General features: G+C 35.6%; 1 protein-coding gene across 5 annotated transcripts in view; it reads left to right on the top strand.

Annotated features, from left to right (window-relative positions):
- The window catches only part of LOC122566096 (rap1 GTPase-activating protein 1), a 254,552-nt gene that overhangs the window by 73,856 nt on the left and 161,710 nt on the right, over positions 1–18,986 (top strand). Inside the window, exon 1 of one of the 5 annotated variants that reach the window (XM_043722837.1) lies at positions 14,771–17,903. The exons of the other annotated variants lie outside the window; for them this stretch is intronic. Within the exon in view, the coding sequence (XP_043578772.1) occupies positions 17,785–17,903 (119 nt within the window). The 5' untranslated portion in view covers positions 14,771–17,784. Of the gene's footprint in view, positions 1–14,770; positions 17,904–18,986 lie in introns of those variants that run through there. 5 annotated transcript variants of the gene reach the window in all.

Below are 18,986 nucleotides of genomic sequence, written 5' to 3' on the forward strand. Positions count from 1 at the left end.
AAAAATACTGTAGTGGAAATTTCTCTATAACCACTATGTTGTCACGTACATTTCACGAGAGAGAGAGAGAGGGACAGAGACAATTTCATTTCTGCATCGTATGAATAAAACAAATATTCGAAATAAAAATTTGCCAACAATTATATCCAATGCGTATCATGCACGATGTTTCGTTTAAATAAATTAGCTGTCAACCTGAAACGGCGAATGAAATGAATGGCTATTCACTGATGTCGGATACATTTGCAGTGGTGATTGGGGCATTGATGGTCACGTTCAAATTCATCTTTTTACGCAGTACGAAAATAAATGGTGGTAATTCGGAACTCCAGGGAAAACGCCCTATTCCTGATACGATGAGATTGAGAATAATTTCGCCAAAAAATGAACTCTGACACTCAGCATGGGGCACGAGCGCGCGGAAACATGGCAAAGCCTAATGAAAGAGGGTGACAGGAGTACATGCGAGAAAATTTGTCCACCATAGAAGTTTTGTTCGGAAACAACTGGCCCTTCGTCGTCATCAATAACGCAATACGTCTGCCTGTCGCACGCGCATCATTTTGTCTGATGATCTTTACTGGTACTGGCTCGTACGCGTGTGACGGTCGGATAAACGGGACAGAAATAGGTTCCATGGCTGTAACAGGTTTCTATGGGGCACCCTTCGTCTTCCTTCAACCGCATGGCTAGTGTTCCCCTCCAGCGTGACCCTATTTTCAAAGCACGCGTTCCAATCATTTTGTATCCCTTGTTGGGTGCTGTACATACGCGCACGTGTCATTTATGGAAATGCTCGCATTTTTATCGGTATTTTAAGATTCGAATATTAAGGTATTAATGGTGTGTGATATTTCTTCAAGCAGGGTAAATGCAGAATATGAAACATCCGACTGTGAAAGTTTGCACAAACATAAAGAAATATTTCTCTTTAATGGAAACGATACAATCTAAAAGATTGTAAATCAATATAAAAATTACTGAAATATCGTTAATTATGTAGTAATGTATAATCCTAATTTTTCAATTTTTCTTTTTGCGTCACTAATAATCATAATACAGGTAATTAATACGATAATAAATAACCGAAGAAACAAAATACTATAAGCCGACAAAATTAATGGATATTCATATTTAGCTAATAAAATATATAAAGTTAGAAATTTTTTGAAATTGCTGTAAAGAAAGTGGATAGAAAATTTGTAAAGAAAATTCAAAAGCTTTATTTTTCTTACTAAAAATTAATATTTATTTATATAAAACAGACCAATAAAGGAATAGTTCTCATTTCATAAAATTAATTTTATTCTGCTATCTTTTGTACATATTGGACGTATGTAACTCTTCGTATCTCTAATGAAAACAAGAAATACATGTTGTGCACACTTTTCTACTTTATTATCATGTTTATAGTTGCCGTTGAAAAATTAATATTCCGTATCATTATCGCTATCTTCATTATAATTTTTCATAATTTATATCTGTTATTGAATTGACTACATTTATTATCTATATGTTAGAAGATTATCATTCTTTTATTTTCTTTAGTTTTTTTATCTACCTTTAGCATACAATTACAGAGTCTTTCTTCTCTTTGCCAGTTACTTTTTAATTTTTCATCGAATGACCTTTTTTAAAATAGGGGATTTATATAGATAAAATAAAAAGTATTATTGAAAATAAATCTACTAAAATATTTTCAAGAAATATCACTGAAACCAATCTACAACAAACAGCAATAGCAATAACGCTTCAAACGAATCAAATAATATTCATTTTAATATTCAAAAGATTATTTCAACGATACTTTAATCTTAGAAAATAAAATACTGAATTTTATTTTGCAGCTTTCCACGGTACATAGATGAACCTTAATATTACATTAAACTGTAATAATTACGTAAAACAGTAATAATAAGTGTACCACTGAAGATACATCTATTTTACAAAAGTATATGACACGAATACCTATTTAATAATCGAATAATTCGATTGGCGTATTCTGAAGCCTTTTATCAGTAAATTGATAGGATAAATACTTGAAGTAGAAAATTAGAAACAGATACCCTACTCGTTACTTAATCAATAAACATAAAGTTATTCTCCTAAATTATACATTTTCTGAAATAATAGCGCCGTTATTATTATTTATTCTTCCGTATTCTCTTCACGTCCTTGCATTTTCCTTTGCTGCTGTTCTGCACCATCCAGGTGTTCTACAAAATTTGATAATATTTTGCTATCTCGAGTTCCCAGCCCATGCAGAATCGTGAATTATGAAGCGCACAGGGAATCGTTTATCTAAACACGATTGCACATCCCAAATGTCGTTGCTCCAGTTACTCCAGTTGCTCCATTTGTTACGAAACGACGCGATACGATGCAACGGTGAAGCAAAAACGATCGAGTGTGCGTTACATTATTATTTCGTTTGTTTGTTCGCTACGGTTCGTGCCCCCTTCTTTCCTCCACAGGATTCCATTGGCGAGGCTTTTCGAAACCGAGCAGCCGTGTGGTGGCTCCTGTCAAAATTCGTCAAGGCCTGTCAAAACGATGATGTTCATGCCAAAGGGGCTTCTACCCCTTCCACCCGCCTTTTGTTTTCCCGTTTTTCTAGCGTCGCACCATGTTTTTTTCTTCTCCTTTTTTCTACCATTATCTCGTTCGTCTATTCCAGATTCGATTTACGAGGGAAAACCTAGTTCCTCTCAAAGTTCCATTTGCAACGACTCACCGCCGTCGTTATTTGTTTTCCTGTTGGTATTCGGTTTTGCTGGCTCGCAGTTCGAAGTTATTCTCGCGAAATAGCACAGCTACCTAATCTTAGAATTAGCCGAACCCGTATTATCGAGAAATTTTAACAGATAGAGTATATACTAAGTCAAATTCAAAGTTCCGAGCTGTTATTATGGATATACTAAACAGAGTTTAGGAGGAAAGTTATGTGCGATGCATACACAAATTATAATTTGTGCACACTATATTTTTCTTTTAATTAGATCTATTTTCAACCTTTTTTGTATCGCGTTAAAAAGTAATTAACGTAAAGTAAGTTAGTTACGAGGAAATTTATTTGTGAAAATATAGTTACATGAAAATTGGTAATTCAATCCACTTATTTAATTAGCATCTAATTGCAGAAATAAAAAAGATAGTACGAACACATGTTCCACAATTAGTTTTAATATATATACATAAAGAATGAGTTTGGATGGAAAACTTACTGCTATTGCAATCAACAATATTTTTCTTTAAAAACAATGAGTTACAGTTAGTATAATAAAACGATGCAAAATCGAGAAAGAAAAGGTAAAAAGCTCTTTAACTAAAGAGTTTCCCTTTTAATTTCTCACAGTGTACAAGATATTCATAGGCCTATAACGAATCAGTGTCAATTCTTCATCAGAGTATTTTGTTAAGTCAATGAATTGGTAACGTATTTATGAAGACTAATCAGTTAAATACTTTCATTAATGTTACTGTTCAGAAATCTAGTTTTGAAGAAAATATAAAAGAATAAATATAAATGGGTTCATAGAACATTTAAAACTTTTTTATTAAAACAAAAATAAGACTGGAAATTAAAAACTCGAATATCGTAGTAGATTTAACGACAACTCGAACTCTGTACCCCTTCGGAAGGCGGAAAACGCGAAACTAATCTTCTGTGATATTCTGAAGAATAGCTTTAAGTCAAGCTAAGTAATTTGCCTTGTGTTTCGTCAAATCCAATTACGAACAATTTTTAACCAATTTATATTTGAAAATGGATTATTATTGGCGTGATAAATAATGAGTAACACCTAGATCGATGGCTATAGTTTTCTACCAGGACATAACTTCTATCACTTCATGAAAAGGAAAGTTTGTTCAGCTAATATTAATATTTTTTATATAATTACAATATTTCTGAAAGTTACTTTGTTGTTTATTTTATAATTTCTTATACGATATCTCCTGGCTGACTCGAATAACCGTATGATATTATACGTGTACTTATTTTCTCATTTATGATATATTTTCTTGCTGAACGTAAAGTACATGATATTATCTCATTCTTCCGTTATTATATTACAGAGTAACAGTGTCTTATGATATACAACAAGTTTCGTTATTCTATGCAAAGTTCAAAATTGAATTTTAAGATGTCTAGGCCTAGATGGCTCAAACAATCCTACGTTACTACATCTTCCACCGACACGTTATTTATCTTAGTCTTTTATATTGGACCTTATCTTAGTCTTTCTTAATGTACGCCCGTGTAACATGTTTCGGCGCATGTGACTCATTACGTAACTGTGCTTATTCCTTTCCCGCGCGGAACAAGCGCATTTTCCGCAGACAGGTTCCGAGGTTCTTCGACCGAGTGCATTGTCCTTCCTCGCGCGATAAAGGAATCGCAGAGGAATAACGAATACAATTTTCATATTAATGAACGCCGTGATTCATAATACAGGTTATCGCCTACGGCATCTACGTTATCGTGGCGAGCGTAGTCGCGTCCACGCCTCTTCGTTTATCACTATTGCGTCGTGTCGGTCGCTAATCTCGTTGTTTACGAAATCCACAGCACGTTCGTTACAACGTACTGGCTTGCAACTTTGTCTCTTTCTTTTATTGCACGTTTGTGAGAAAGCAAAGGCAGTTACGCTACGGGCGTTTATATTGGCTATATTGTGCAATGGAATTGCACGAGACCGTAACAGAACCAGCGAAAAATCAAGAATTGTGATATATGACGCACGATTATTAGCATAAGTTTTAATTTACCTTTTATTTTAAACGTTCTTCGAAATTTATTTATGAATTACGTAATTAAAAATTAAAGTTAAAGTAAGAGAAAATGTTATTACGTCATGCGATCGCTAAAGAAACAGACAACTCCTACTCTGTCTCTAAATAACAAAATCATATAACAAACAAATGTTATTAAATATTTGTACACATTCTCATCTTAATTGTAAACAGTCTTCAATAAAATGAGACTCCAGGGGTAAAATCTGCAAAACACGGTTTGAGTTTCCTTATGAAAAATATTAATATTATAATAATTAAAATAATTGTATAATTGCAACATATATGTATGCCTATCTTAGGTGTAGGTACTAATTGTTATAGGTGTCTCATGATTTATACTGACGATAGTATATGTATATGTACGTATATGTCGAAATATGTGTAGACGAGAAATTAACATAGGCACATCATATTTAGAAAAAAATATAATAGGTTTATATTTATCTGAAGATTTAGGGAAACAGCAAAAATTTCGGACAACTAAATGGTTGTTTGTTCCTCTTATATCAGTTTCGATGATATTTAGAAAAGGAACGTTAAGCACACCTATGTATTTTATTTTACTGCTTTCTTTCTGATACGATAATAAAAATGAATACATGTAACTAATATTGTGCTTGGCTATAATAGAAGCTTCTCTATAGAAGAGTAGTTCAGGTAATAGATGTTCAGCTCTAAGCTCATGTATCTGAAACTAAACAGTATAATAAATGAAAAAGAATAAACTAAAAACGAAAAAAGAAATACACATGGATTACTTAGCAGGGAGGAAACTTTTATTACACGTATCTCGGAAAACAATAAATATCTGTAATCAAGCTTTACGAAACAACAATCATATAAAGAAAATCGATAGTGATCCACACGCTGTTACACAGTAAAAATAAGGATTTCAGAGAAGATTCCAAAATTGAATTCGTTGATAGGACATTAAATAAGATATTAGGAAATCTTACCCAAGTTTAATGTGAAGTTTATTAGGTGAAATTCATGCGACAAGAGCAGTTTCTAAATTATTAGGATCTTACAAAGACTAGTACAGAACTTAAAAGAGTAAATATAAATAAAATTACAATGATTAATATATTTTTATATTATTTTACGTGATTCTAAAAATAGGATTGCTCTTAAATTATAAAACACGGGACAGGCTATTAGCGTCTTCTATAAACATTAAAAGAATTAAAGTAATCGCATACTTTGATAAAAAATACAGACACAGGCTAGAGCGCCTCCGTAAGTCTTACACGAGATATTATACCATACTAATTTTCTAGTTGTTTTCCATAAACAAATTACACATTGTAATTAGAAATTTGGAAAACGCGTGTATTTTTTTATGTTTTGTGAGCTCCTCTGGTTTAGATTTGAACAATTACGTAAATCAAATATATCTTTTTTCCTTAACCCTTTCAATAGATATATATATGTATATGTATATATTGTGTTTTATGTCATATACATCGACATTGATACAATGTTTAAGGTGATAAGACGTGTTCGTTATCTGAATATATTCCTGATCTCTAATATGTAAATAAATAATGTAGAAGTTATTAAAAGTGTGATCAAGAATGATATATGTACACAAGAATGATTACAAAGAGATTTCAAGTATATCGTACATTTTTAATGAAAGACTATTATTACGTAGATCATAGCAATGGGACTTCTTCTTACGGGTACAACATGTTTATATCTATGATGCACGACATATTACTTTCATAGGCAAGTATAATGGACTTTGCTTAATTCTAATTGAAATATTTTATTTGAACTATTCTCAATAATCTTAATAGCCATTAGACAGTAACAAGGATTATTGAAGAAAGGAATATTAAAAAAGATAGTAAAAATTTGTCAAATATGTACTCGATGTTGTAATAAAACAAATTTACGAACAACATTTACATATTAGTAAAACGAAAGTAAAACACATACTTGTATAGGTACTGATTGTGCACTTAAAAACACGTTATGAATTAAAAAGAATTTGATATAATAAATTTAGAAACAAATGCAGCTATAGGAATTGTTTCAAACGTTTCAGATAAAGATACAAACAATGTTATGAAAACACCTATAAAAAGTCTAAAAATTAAACGATTAATGACATCATCAACGAAAGGAATCAAAATTTTAACGTATTTTTAATTTTCTCTTAGTTCGTACAATTTTATCTTGACTTTTATCTTGACTCGTGTTATTCTGATTTTTACGGGCTTTCTGACTTCCGGTCTTGTTACAATGGACTCGAGCGTCACCCCTCTTAGCGATCTTGATATCCGATTAGACGTTCCTTTTTAAGTGCAATTCTTTACTTCAGAATTTCCGTTCCTTCCCCTTGTATACATATATCTCTAATCATTAGTTCAATAGACTCGAAAGTTTATATATATCGTTGTTTATCCCTTCTGAGCACGAAATTTTAATGAAGGTAAAATAATTGGAGATCTAACTGCATTGTTTGTAAATGAACAGACAACTGTACTCATAGTCAGTAATTCTGTTAACATAATATTAATGTGCCATTGTCTAATATTCTAGAAAATGATTTTGACATCTTGAGATAAGGTGTAAGGAAAATTTCTAACATTTACCTACATTTTCTATTTCATTCGTTATTTCGCTTTATTAAACATTCAAAAATTATATTACATCGTATTTCATTCAGTACGTGTTCAGCTTTGCTTCTAATTCAATTTTTTGTCAGTATAGTATGCAATATACTTATCGCAAAGAAGAGCTTTTAAAAGATTTTCATAAATTAGAGTTACAAGGCATCGAGACGTCAATGTACAAGATACACTTTAAAGTTTATATTGAAATTAATATTTAAATTGAGCTTGTTCTGGTGTTAAGTTTGGAAATTTGAGCTTGGCACTATCGGGCAATTTTAAGGGAAATATTCTGCGACAATAACGCGGTAGAAGCGTCCCTAGCACGTTCATATCAAACGCTATTGAAATTTTCGTTTTATACGAATACGAGAGCGTTTAATATCGAATTGATTTTCAAATTATAATACCTTGACCGACGCTTAAATAGCTATGCGCTGAAAATGTCGAGAAGCGAACAGAATGACATTAATTAAAGCGTAAAATACATTTGGAATTATAGTCACCTCGTGAATTTAAATTCACGTTTAATTTAATTCCATCTAGATATTCATTTACATTCAGTTTCTGAATGATCCTCTTACATCAGCATTCTTTTATTATCATCCTTATCTCTGCAATTGTAACAAACGTGTGGTAACGACATTCATAATTCTTATGTAATATTCAGAATAAACAGCATTGTATTCAGATTAAATTTTTCATAAATTTTTAATAAATAGCTTATATCAAACTTATTGATAAAAGTCAAATTTGATATATTTAGACAGATTCGGTTTAAACCTCGAATAAAAACAAAATGACATTACTTCGAAAAGTGTGAAAAAATTCGAGCTTATCCGAATTAATCGCGGTATCGGAAATGTTATCGGTATGTGAGCCGCTTTTAAAGTTCTTGCCCGTTTAGTGCGTACTACCACAGACGGGATACTATGATACTACACTCGCATAGTTTGCTCGCATTAAGCGAGAGCAAAGCGTTGCAGAAACGGGACAGGTTGGGTGAATGGATATGTACGAGTAGGTGAGTAGGTAGGTAGGTAGGCAGATAGCTGGGGCAAGCGGTTGTCATCGTGTAGGTAGAGGGAACGTTTGCGCACATTGACGCACACGTGCCACCCCGGAGATTGAAATGAATGCACAGGATGCAGCTACCGAGTCGAATAATAGACATCCATACCGTAATATCAGTTATTATCAGTTTAAAAAGTGATCTTTTGTCAGATACGCCCGATCCTTTGTTCAACGTTGATTTTTCCGTGTACCTGCATATTTTTGTACACGGAAGTAAAATGATCGTGTGTTTATTCTGAAAGTTTCCACGTTTGAATAAATATACATCGTTCTGTAGAATGTACCTTGCGCATTTCGTGAAACTATACTTTCTATCTAATTGTATTATGTTTGATTGAACAATAATATTTTCCGATTACGGTTGTAAAATACGTATACGTTGTTAACAGTTTAATAATTAAAGCTTGAGAGTTAATTTACCAGCTGAAAATTTATATAAAATTATTCCTGCGTTTGATTTAATTATTTTCAATGAATATATTATTATTGTCTTATATCACAGGGTTGCAATAACCGATATGAGACAATTTTCAAACTATTTAAATAAATAGATTTAACATTAATTTAGAGAAATAAACAATATTGCTTCCCTTAAAGATATTATTATATCTAAAGAAAAAATTGTACGATGAAACTCCAAAATCGTGATTTCATAAAACATATTGAATTTTGTTGAAATGAAATCGATGAAGAAATAAAATATTTATAAACGAAATAATAATGAAACACTGCGACACGGAAAAGTATGTAGCTTTCTGAAGTTGTAAAAGTCATCGTGTCAAAACTTCTACGTGCACTTGAATGAATCGATTTACGAGTAAGCAACGTACAAAAGTATTCCCGACGATGCATTTCCTACATAAACAATATTCTCGCGGTGTAACTATCAAGTGCTATAGGATCGCTGACTTTCATTCTGTTTGTTCACGTTTGGAACAATAGTAATCAGACCAAAGGACTAGTATTGTGCTTGTGTAATTTACGAGTGCCGCACATATGCTTCGATGGTGCCCTGTATGTTACTGGCTCGTGTCTTCCACATTGGGACACTATCCGACGTCAGCTGTGAAAGAACCTGTAAATCATCATCGTAACATTGGCGTCGATTCCAGCAATCCACTTTTCTTTCGTTAGTTACAAGCATCGATAGTTCTGTTCCTTTCGTTTTCTCTTTATCTCTACTTATTGTTACTTTGTACTATTCTTAGCTCTATCACATGATTTCTTATTAACGTTTACACTATCGTTCGAAAGTATCGAGATAGTATCGTTGAATCTGTGATGATAACTTATTGTTATATATGTCGGAGATGGAAGGACACTGGAGCCTCCCGTTTGGAACTATGGGAAAAATCCCGTAATATTGTAATCTAAATTCTACTATAGCCGTAATTAAACAATTGTCATTCAATCCGATTGTATTTGTTCGAGACTTGTGATAGTGGGATTGGGTTCGAAGTGACATAACTGGTCGCCGAACGTAGCCGCGGTCACGGGATGAACATTTTTCCTCGGAGATGTCAATATAATGGGACACACGTTGTATTAACAATCAAACTCCAAGCAGAGATTGCCTAGCAACGGCGATTGGAACCTTCTCGAAGCTTCGGACCAGTATATAACAAACGAACGCAATCAAAAAAAAAAAAAAATTCCATCAGTCTATGATTCGTGCGATCGCTTTGAAGAGTTACACATCGAGAAGTATATACAGAGCGTCCCATTAAACGTGTTTGAGTGTTAAAGTATTTTACGTTTAATAAAGAGTTATCCTGTTGACCGTGGATTCGTTATCGAACCTAGAATCATTGTCACTAGCGTCTCGAGTATCTAATTACCACGGTTACTTGTCGATATCTGTAACAATCGTGTTTGCATTAGTCAATATCTTCTCTATTGCATAGCGACAAAGTCTAACCATAACGAAGATTCGTTTCACGCCCCTTTAACCCCAACCCTGATCATAATGCCAATCCGACATATATAACTTGTAGGTCTAGATTTTGAATAAAATTCATTGTTGTGATACCTCAAACCTTATTAGAGAGTTAATATATGTCTATTTCATTATAATAACTAAGCGTTAATATATTTCTTAGCACAAAATAGGGAAGATTGGTCAACAGGAACTGTATGATTATAATTAATTTACGCAATCATCTGTATAATATTATATCAGAAGCTGTTTATTCTCCGGCAACATATGTACAAAGTCAATATTATCAAATCAAAATAAATACAGTATTGAATTTAATCAATATACAGGCATTGTTCCATTTTATCACTATTGTACCTACATACAGACAGTTTACCAATTATTACTTAACTCTGGAATTAGCAAAGCTATCAAAATAATATGTATCGGATTTTTTCTTTTTGTAATTGTTAAGAATACCATATATAAGTATTTTTGAAAAAACTAACGTTAATTTTTATTTGAGATAGAAATATGATTACATACATATAATCTATTCATTTTCGCTATACAGCACTTTATTTCTATTTATTTATAGAATAATTCAGGGAAATATTTGAGTATTAATTTTTGGTGAGAAATGAGAAATGGCTTTGAAAAGAAGAAAATAAGAAAAAGGTTCGAGTTAATAAAGGAATTCAGTTTGATAGAACGAACGGAAATTACGCAGCCCATGATCCCGTAAATGAACAGCCAGCATAAAGGACCGAAACGGTAGCCGCAGGTAAAACGCGCTTGAATAATTAAGCGTGGTAACGATTCAATTCGCCGACGAATTAGACCTATTGACGCATAATGATTTCTGACCGAAACGTTCGACGATCTCGAATCAGAATCACTTACGGCTCGGCGAATCGTCGATTATCGATAACAATGGGCGTGCGTTTAATTTTCATTCCTACGCGGTTTTGCGGCGGCCGGGTCCGCTTTCCCATCAATTTCCCCCGAAAATTGGCGGGATCGAATGACCGTGGCGCGCATATGTCGCGTGCCATCATCGAATTCCCGTGAGAATGGTTACCTTCGTCAAATGAAAGAAGGGGTTCATGAAACGCAGCACGTTTTTCCACTTATGTGGAAGTTTATGGATCGTGGATAATGGAGCGTAGCCAAAACGTCATTGAATTTCAGAGCAGTGGAAAAATGAGTCTGCCTATGCAGCCATTCTCTTTTGCGACCATCTCGAGAGGATTTTAACGGCATGATGCGCGTTTACACGCTGGAACGCATGAAAAGTCGAGTCTGTGAAAGCTACGATAATTTACATTAGCACCTGTTCTCGCCGTTCATTTACATAAATGGAAATTTGTTCAGGTAATTGTACGAAACGCGTGCTTCCTTTGATTTGCTACTGCCGAAACGGTATAATTAATATGACCCTGTTTTCAAGCTAAACCGTGCTTCTTATCGCGCGTGTTATTGAATAACTGCAATAAGAAGCAATGAAAGAAAATTAAACGGCGGTTTGCTATTAGCATTTAAATCCATGTCCGTTATGCACGTTGCGTGTTTGTTTTTCTGATGCTAAAATGATTTGAAGATTATCGTCATTTGATGCCTTTAATTAATTCTTATTCGGTACATCAGTGATAGTAATATTAAGAGTATCCAATATTATACATGTCACTTCAAGTTTTACCTTCGCTTAATCCGGATATTCAGACAAGAGCTTATCGCATTTTGCAATCCATAATAATCGATTGTATAAAATACAAACGAAATAGGTATTTATAGAAAGCAAAACATTCGTAATGAGCTTATGATACGATGCTTTGCACATTTATTCAACATGAGAATTGCGTTCAACAGATAATTATGTGGTGATATCTAAATTATTAATCCTGTGAAAACATTGCAATTCATGTTTGTCCGTGTAAATTTGTTATTATAACGAAAACAGAAACAAGTATCGTCTGACATTTTAGATAATTAGTCATGAATATTTTAAAATTAAATTATGCGCGCTTAATAAACTAGTGAATTACGAACGAATGACATATATTCCGTTAATGAAAATCGTAAAAGAGTGAAAGAAGTGTAGAAAAATATATTTCCAATCTTTCGTTTTAACCAAATAACGTAATGTATTTTTACATTTTAAATTCTATATATTTTCATAACATCGCTCTTCTAAATTTTGTTTGATAACGTCCTACATGCAATTACAGCTCATTAAATTAAATTGTCCGATATATTTTTTTCATAAATGTTTTCACGAAATTGAATGATTCTATTGTATCTAAATTCGTTAAGCGTTATTTATTTTATTAATTATACTAATTTAAATAGTGTTCCACGAGAGAAATACAACGAAAGAGATCATAATACTCGTTCATATAAATGAAATACAATAAATAAAGTATATTTGATCGAAGGATTAAATTATCATATATATTCATAATGATATGCACAGAAAGTCTGTCGGTTGAAATACAAATTACAATAATTGCTATTGACAGCATTGAAATAAACATGCAATTATTAAATAATTACTGACGAGTGAATCGAATTATAAAAACAAGTGAATTATTCGCAATTTCCTTACAAGTAAAACCAATTACCTCGGATATCACCTAAAAGTAGCAGGACACACCGTCACGACATCGAGATGGGAAAAGAGGTCGTGGGTGGTCATAAGTCTCCTCGATTTACATCATCGGTGATTACCACCTACAGTCTTGAACCTCGCTGCCAACAGCCACGGAAACATATGCACGCGCATATTTAACACATAACGGCACACACAGTGCTTGCAGAGAGCGCGTGACATGGAGTTAACCTACAGAGAGTAATAGACGAGCAGAGGTCACGGAAAACGGAGAGAAACGAATCCCAAAGAAGCGGACGAAATTCCGGAGCACGAAACGAGAAGATACACTGCCAGTCATAAATATTAAAACATCTATGTACTCGTTACTGGAAAAAGACTTTTACCCTATTCAGTATTTTACATGATAACGCACATACTTATGATGCGAGTAAAATAGCGAGTTTATAATTAGATTGCGGTTGTTGATGCATTTATGGAACATACGAAGGTGCAAAAATCAAAAAACCGTACATAATATGGAAAAATATATAAAAATATACAAACTACGGCATTCGTTTTAATAATATTAAATGAAAGAAATTTCTGCCCGCGGTCTACTCTTCTAGCTGTTTCTATGAAAATATGAATTTGTGATAAAATAAGCGAACAAACAAAGAAAATTTGTACGTTTAATTTGTACTAAATTGATTTATACTGAACTTGACTTATAGTAAATATATATTGATTGTCATATATAGTATAAATTAAAAAAATTGATTTTATTTTTATTGAAAACACGAGCTTCATAAATGCAGATCTTTTGTCATGTGAAATTGTGTATTTCTTCCTGTATTAGTTTCATGCCGGGCGATAGAGTCTCGCGTAATAATTTAATAATGATTAATAACGTTAATAAGTAACAAGGTGTGGTTCTATTTTATTGTTCCGATAACCTTACAATTTTGCGTCAAGTAGGGCAATCAGTTTGGTAATTTACAACTTATAAAATTTCATTAATAATATTAAGATGATTGTCTAATAATACAAGCTAATACTACTCAGATTAGATGTGAGGGAGAGATAAGTAAAATTACACAATTGAATTTTCCAGTGAGATGGAATACATGTGTGGCATGTGAGACATCGATTTTCGATTTCTTGTACTATCAATTGTCTCACGCATTCTATTCTGATGTAATAGCGTTCGTTGCTCGATTCCAAAGATAAATCGATATAACGAAGATCTAAGAACGAATATGCATATACGAACGAAATAACCATACATCGCTACGCAACCACGAATATTTACAAAAATGGATGAATCTTGTTAACGCGTGTGAATCAGCGTGCCAGCATATAAAGCTGAATGATAAACAATAAACGTGTTTAAGAAAGTCGAGAGAAAGTCAAGAAAAATCGATGGTGCTATGTGCGCAAGAATCATGAGGGCGGAAACAGACGACACGAGTAAATGAGAAACAGCTCGAAGCAGCAGATGGAGAAAGATGGGAAACAGGCAGCAGCAGAAATACGAAACAGATAATCGCGTAAACGAGATAGCAAGTAGCAAGATCGCAAGGCCACAGAAGTGAGAAAGAGAGAAGCAAAAGCCGGGAGGGGGAGAGATATTTCCTCCCCGGGGGCCTACTCGTCGATTTTCCCTTCCTCTCGTTCCCCTAGTGAGCGCCGTGCCCCCTCCGGTGCAGTTGTGCCACTGCCACTAGGATCGGGGCCTTACGAGAGCGTGACGCATGCCTTCTTGTTTCATACTCGCTTCGTCGGGCTGCGCGTACGCACGTGCGTTCTTTACCGAGGCCCATTCAAGTGTACGTGCGGGAATCCTTCCTTAGCCTAGGCTGTGCGTGTTTGTCCGAGAATCTGCGCCGGCTGATACGAAGCTCGGTTTTTCAGTTGTTTCTCATCCCTGCTGTGAACATACCGCTTTCTTGTATGTATTTTTCACGTAATCGAAAATTACAGCGAACGAATCGGCCGGATATGGGTTCACGAGTGTGAAGGACAACGTGGCACGTGCGTGTTTGTCAAGACGTTACATTGTTCGTAGAAGTGGAAGTGTTCGAAGAAGACATTGAACGATAAGCGGGAATACTTTTTCTCCGTTGCTATTTCGACCGGCATTGTTGACTATCACCATAACAAATCGTAGAATTCTGCTTGTTGGAAGTACACCTTCGAATCTCGTTTTCCAACTTTGTTCGTGATAATATGGTCTAACGACTACCCTGCTGCCTTTGTGTTTGTTCCGTTTCTCGCGCACACGTGCAGATTGCGTTTCACGTCCGAGCGAAGACGATACGGGTGGATTCATCGCGCACATCTCACGTGTGAAGTTCTTTGAACTCGAGATGGTTAGAAAATTCAAACTGTTAATTCGGTTCGAATAAAACAGACGAATACAGCAAGAAACGCCGACGAGTTTCCCTGGTCTGCTTACGACGGCATGTGACGTCATACAGAGAACGACTCACTGATATTCACGCAATATTTACACGCGTATCAGAGGTTGCGGGTGTGGAACATCGCAGTATCTATCAACGTCTTCAAGTTTTTTCGCGGCCGCCTACGAGAACTCTTGTTGACTTTTGCCATCGGGCTCTTAGAGGACTCACGGCTCCCCTCTTTTTGCTGACACACTCTGCCCCACGATCGTCCAACAATCTGCAATCGGCACGCTCATACGTAGCGATGTAAGCATCGCGTTCGTTTCACAGTTGCTGTTTATAGTAGTTCACGTGTTTCTCGCGTTACGTGTATAGTGCGATCGGAGGTTTCGATCAGACTGTTCGTGTAAAAATAATTAACCCGACAGGAGTATCGTTCCGTTCGAAGAGGAAGATAAGTTTAAGACGTTTGTGTGAATTGTGAACTAAGTTAACTCTTCGCGATTCCCAAATCATAAATCGAACAAAACTGGATTCAATAAAAATAAATTAACGTATAGATATTATTAGTTATAAACACTTGTAACTATAGTTAAATTCCGAATACACTTTCGAATTTAATATATTAAATATGAAACGAGCGCAATAAAACGTTGAATGTGGCTCAGACCGCAGAAGGTTAATATCGTGTCGTGAAATTCCATTAAAGTTGCCTATACTGTCTCTGCTTTACGTTATATATTTTATATACTTATAAAGAACGTTTGTAGTTTAAACGGAAAATTTGTTGTTGGACACTAGCGATATAAGTTAAATTTAATTGTTTTTTAATTTTTCAATTCATCCAGCGAAATGTTCTAAATAGAAAGTGTTCTCGTTCGAAGTTTTCCGCTTTTATGCGACTCAAAGCGTTTCCAACTATATCCCCAATTACAAGATCCACAAGTTACAAGCGTCTTGTTCCTTCGCGAACATTCGGAACCTGAATTTCGTGCGTGATTGTGTTTCTTGAAAGGACTCTTGACTGGAAGAGAGCGACACAGTTTTCAAGCGGAACGAAGCGTGACTCGACCGGACTGAAATTTAACGATCTCGAACAGTTGACGGTGTCGTCGGTTTCATTCACAAATCGGAACTCGACCGTGTGTAACATCTTGAGCGCGATAAGTGCGAGAACGTGCGTGTCGTTGTCGTTGCGTTGTCGCCGGCTCGTTCGGAAAATAAGTATATAGCGCCGTCTGTTGTGGATTGTGCTTAATCGCGGACACGAGGCATCCTCGTCGATGCGATAAAGCGCGTGAGCGATTCTTTGTGCCGGGGACGCGGTGATGAATTGCTTGTGCACTCACGTATCGTCGCTATCGTTTATTTCTCGCGTTGCGAGAGGAATGACTACCCGTACCGAGAGTATTCTTGAGCGTGTCAAACATCCTTTAAGCGGACAACGTTATCGTTTTCGCGGTGAACGCTCGACGAGTACCTGAACTCTCGAAAGTGATCGTTGGTTGTGGCGCAGCGTGTTTGTTTCCGGCGGATCGAGCAGTAAGGTCGCGAGAGAAGAAGAAAATTTAATAGAGAGCATTTCAGCGGGACAGTGACGCGGCAAGAAAAATATCGAAGGCACGCGATACAACTCCACGCGGTGTCAACCGAAAGACATTACTGTCAAGGCTGCTTTTGATCTTGGCAGGAAACGGGAAGCAAGCGAGTTCTTGCCACTGCACTTATGCTTATCCAGCCTCTGCCTTGATCGTCGAGCAAAAAGGCCACTTATGAGGTCCATGCTTTTTTCTACGCGGCCGTATAGACTGGCAGATAGGTTTCGCGCGGTGCATTAGCTGCAATCTGAAAATCGATTCTCGCTACGGTTGTGAGAACAGAAACGTGTCACGAGTGAGTATCTATCGATGAAGGGTATATAGGCTTTTGGCTGGAGGCGGCGTTCACTTATCGCGGTAATAGTTGTTTAGAAGAACGAGAGAGAAAGGGAAAGAGGAAAAGAGAGAAAAGGAAGTAAAGGATTGAGAAAGAGGAGGTGGTGCAAGTACGTATCGAAGAGAATCGTGGGTGGAGAAGCAAGAGCTCTTTTCTCGATAAGGCCAGCAACAAGCAAGAATTATCAGCAGTAAATTATATTACTGTTGGCTAGGAAAAATCACCGACGAAATAATTACCTAGTGCGTGGCGAGTGGAAAACGATTAATCGTACCTTTGGTTATTCCCGGCCGGACCCTGTGAATCGGTCAGTTTTAAAAACACCAAGCGAAAGCACAGGGCGCAAGGTGCGTGGGAGTGGTGCGTATCTTGTGTGTCGTGGGCGGTGTTCAATGATCATTGTAGTGTTGTTCTGCACCTTGTCGTCTGTAGACGCGCGTCGAATTGGTCTGGATGCCAGTTTTAGAGGGTGGTGTAGCTAAGAAGCGAAGTGTCGATAGGGCAGCTCGCAAAATGCGGATGAGACTTTGCACCGGCTCCAAGGAGTCGTACACGCTCCTATCCAAGAAACGGTAATTTATCATACTTCTTCCCCCATTTGTAGCTGTAATAGTTTGTTTTTGGTCAATCTATCGATATGTGGCGCCTTCCTCGACCTCCATTATTTTCAAATGTGTCGTAAAGCTCAACATTCTGAACAACTTTTTTCGATGCGTATAACCGGCGATCGGTCATAGCTTTCCAGTTACATACAAGAATATTCCGCCGCTCGACATTATTAGTTTTCAAGTTGAATTGGGTTAGTATGTAGTAATATCCGGTCGCCACGCACTGTTTATAGCAATATACATATCGCTGTTTGACAATGATGGTGACACAGCTCAACAAATTTCGTATATGCTTTTATTGCATACAAGGTCTACGCTGTGTTTCTATTTTTATCATGTAAAACGGCATATTTATAATTCTATCAGTTTTCCGTCAAAAGGCAGTTATATCAATAAAGCCTCTCCTCTAGAGTTTACATTTTTTAAGTTGCGCCACTATCAATGCCAAGAGGCGATATATTGATAAGGAGATTCATGGGGCCGACCGTGCGGCGCGGCGGCCCGATTAATGTTACATACCAGATTGAAAACATTGGAAACTAAGGCCGATCGCCGGTTATATGTACAAGAAAAAATTGTCCAGAATGTTGAGCTGTGCAACGTAACTTTGAAATCATAGAAATCGCACACGGTGTTACACATCGACAGGTTAACCGCGTGTCTATTAGTTGTGAACGTGTATTAAACAGATACGTCTACTTAGAGGAAACACGTGGAACGTGTTTTAAAGCAATACAAATTTTGAGCCCATCCTAATATTACAAATATTAGGAGTCTTTAATTCAAATACATGGGTATATGTATATCTTAATTTTTATAAATCTTAAATCTTAAACGAGAAAAGAATGATACTTTACGATATATATACATACAATTTTTGCATGACTTAAGACTGCCTCACTCAAGTATATTGAAAAGTAAATTATAACCTTGAAAACCTGAAGGTCTAAAAACTGTTATTGTCTCAAAGACAAAACTGACGATATATTAGGTTGTCCAAAAAGTCGAATTTTTGTCGAATTACGTACGATCCATTTTGTTCTGTCG

Source organism: Bombus pyrosoma, linkage group LG3 (assembly GCF_014825855.1).
Source record: "Bombus pyrosoma isolate SC7728 linkage group LG3, ASM1482585v1, whole genome shotgun sequence".
NCBI lineage: Eukaryota > Metazoa > Arthropoda > Insecta > Hymenoptera > Apidae > Bombus > Bombus pyrosoma.